Below are 1,103 nucleotides of genomic sequence, written 5' to 3'. Positions count from 1 at the left end.
GAAGGACACCTACTCCTAACAAAGCCAAAGGCAGGACAGCGAGATGACGGTGTGTCCAAAAGAAGTTGTGTCAGTGCTTGGGATAAATGAATGCAATAGCAGGTGGGATTTTTCTCTTCCTTTCCCTCCTCCCTTTCCTTTATTCTTTTACGGAGATCAACTACTTATTCAGCAAATGTTCAAAGTCTGTGGTTCTCGGGGGCACAACATACCAGGTGATGCATGTCGGCAAGATCAGTGCTTCCTCTGCTTTCGAGAAGCTTGGCTTTCTGGGGAAGAAAAGGTAAGCATAAGGAAGTGACTTTCTCTGACTCTTTCTCTGCGAATTAAGGAATATTTGTTCCCCATTCACCCCTGGTCCCAACCTAACCTCACCCTTCCCTCCTCTGCTGGTGTCATCTCAATGAGCCCACCTCCTCTCCTTCCCTTCTCAGATTCCAAGGCCATTCTTGAGCCAACCCTCACACCTGTCCCCAGCGAGACCCTAGGGTCACACCCCCAAATACCCCAACTATCTTTTGCAAGGGGTGGGAACAAGAAGGCATTTGGAGGACCCTACAGATGCAGGGTGGCTAGTAAATGGGATAAACAAAGCTCACTTCAGTTTGCACCCACAAAGAAAGACACTGAGATCAACAACAGTTCTTCATGTTTTATTGGCGGTCAACATGGTGGTAACAGGAGAGGCCGTGAAAAGAGAAGATGATCCTGGGAAAGTGTTGACTGAACCTTGAGAGAGCTCACACTGCCGGAGAAAGCGGGCTCCCGTCTCTGATGCCAATGCCAGGTTCACGCTCTGCGACTCTCCCAACCTACTGTGACTCAACATTTTCAGGATTGGACCAGCCAGGTGAGCTGCTCCAAGAAGGGCCAGCGGGCTGGGCAACTCCAGGAGGAAAAAGATTATTAATACCTGGCTGTAGATTAAGATTTCCCCCACCGATACCAGGAATGCGATTAATAATGCCCCCAACGAGACCAGGAAATGGGTTCATATTCCCCCCACCGATACCAGGAATGCGATTAATAATGCCCCCACCGAGACCGGGAAACGGATTCATATTTCCGCCACCCATACCAGGAATGCGATTAATAATGCCCCC

At 49.4% G+C, this 1,103-nt stretch overlaps 1 protein-coding gene across 1 annotated transcript in view; it reads right to left on the bottom strand.

Annotated features, from left to right (window-relative positions):
- Positions 1 to 645: 645 nt before the first annotated feature.
- The window catches only part of LOC101628051 (chromosome unknown open reading frame, human C6orf15), a 2,016-nt gene continuing 1,558 nt past the window's right edge, over positions 646 to 1,103 (bottom strand). Inside the window, exon 3 of the mRNA XM_004695382.2 lies at positions 646 to 913. Coding sequence (XP_004695439.1) covers positions 813 to 913 — 101 coding nt within the window. The 3' untranslated portion in view covers positions 646 to 812. The remainder of the gene's footprint in view (positions 914 to 1,103) is intronic.

Source organism: Condylura cristata, unplaced genomic scaffold (assembly GCF_000260355.1).
Source record: "Condylura cristata isolate star-nosed mole 26May11 unplaced genomic scaffold, ConCri1.0 scaffold00061, whole genome shotgun sequence".
Classification (NCBI taxonomy): domain Eukaryota; kingdom Metazoa; phylum Chordata; class Mammalia; order Eulipotyphla; family Talpidae; genus Condylura; species Condylura cristata.
This window is presented reverse-complemented; position numbering and strand designations above follow the sequence as displayed.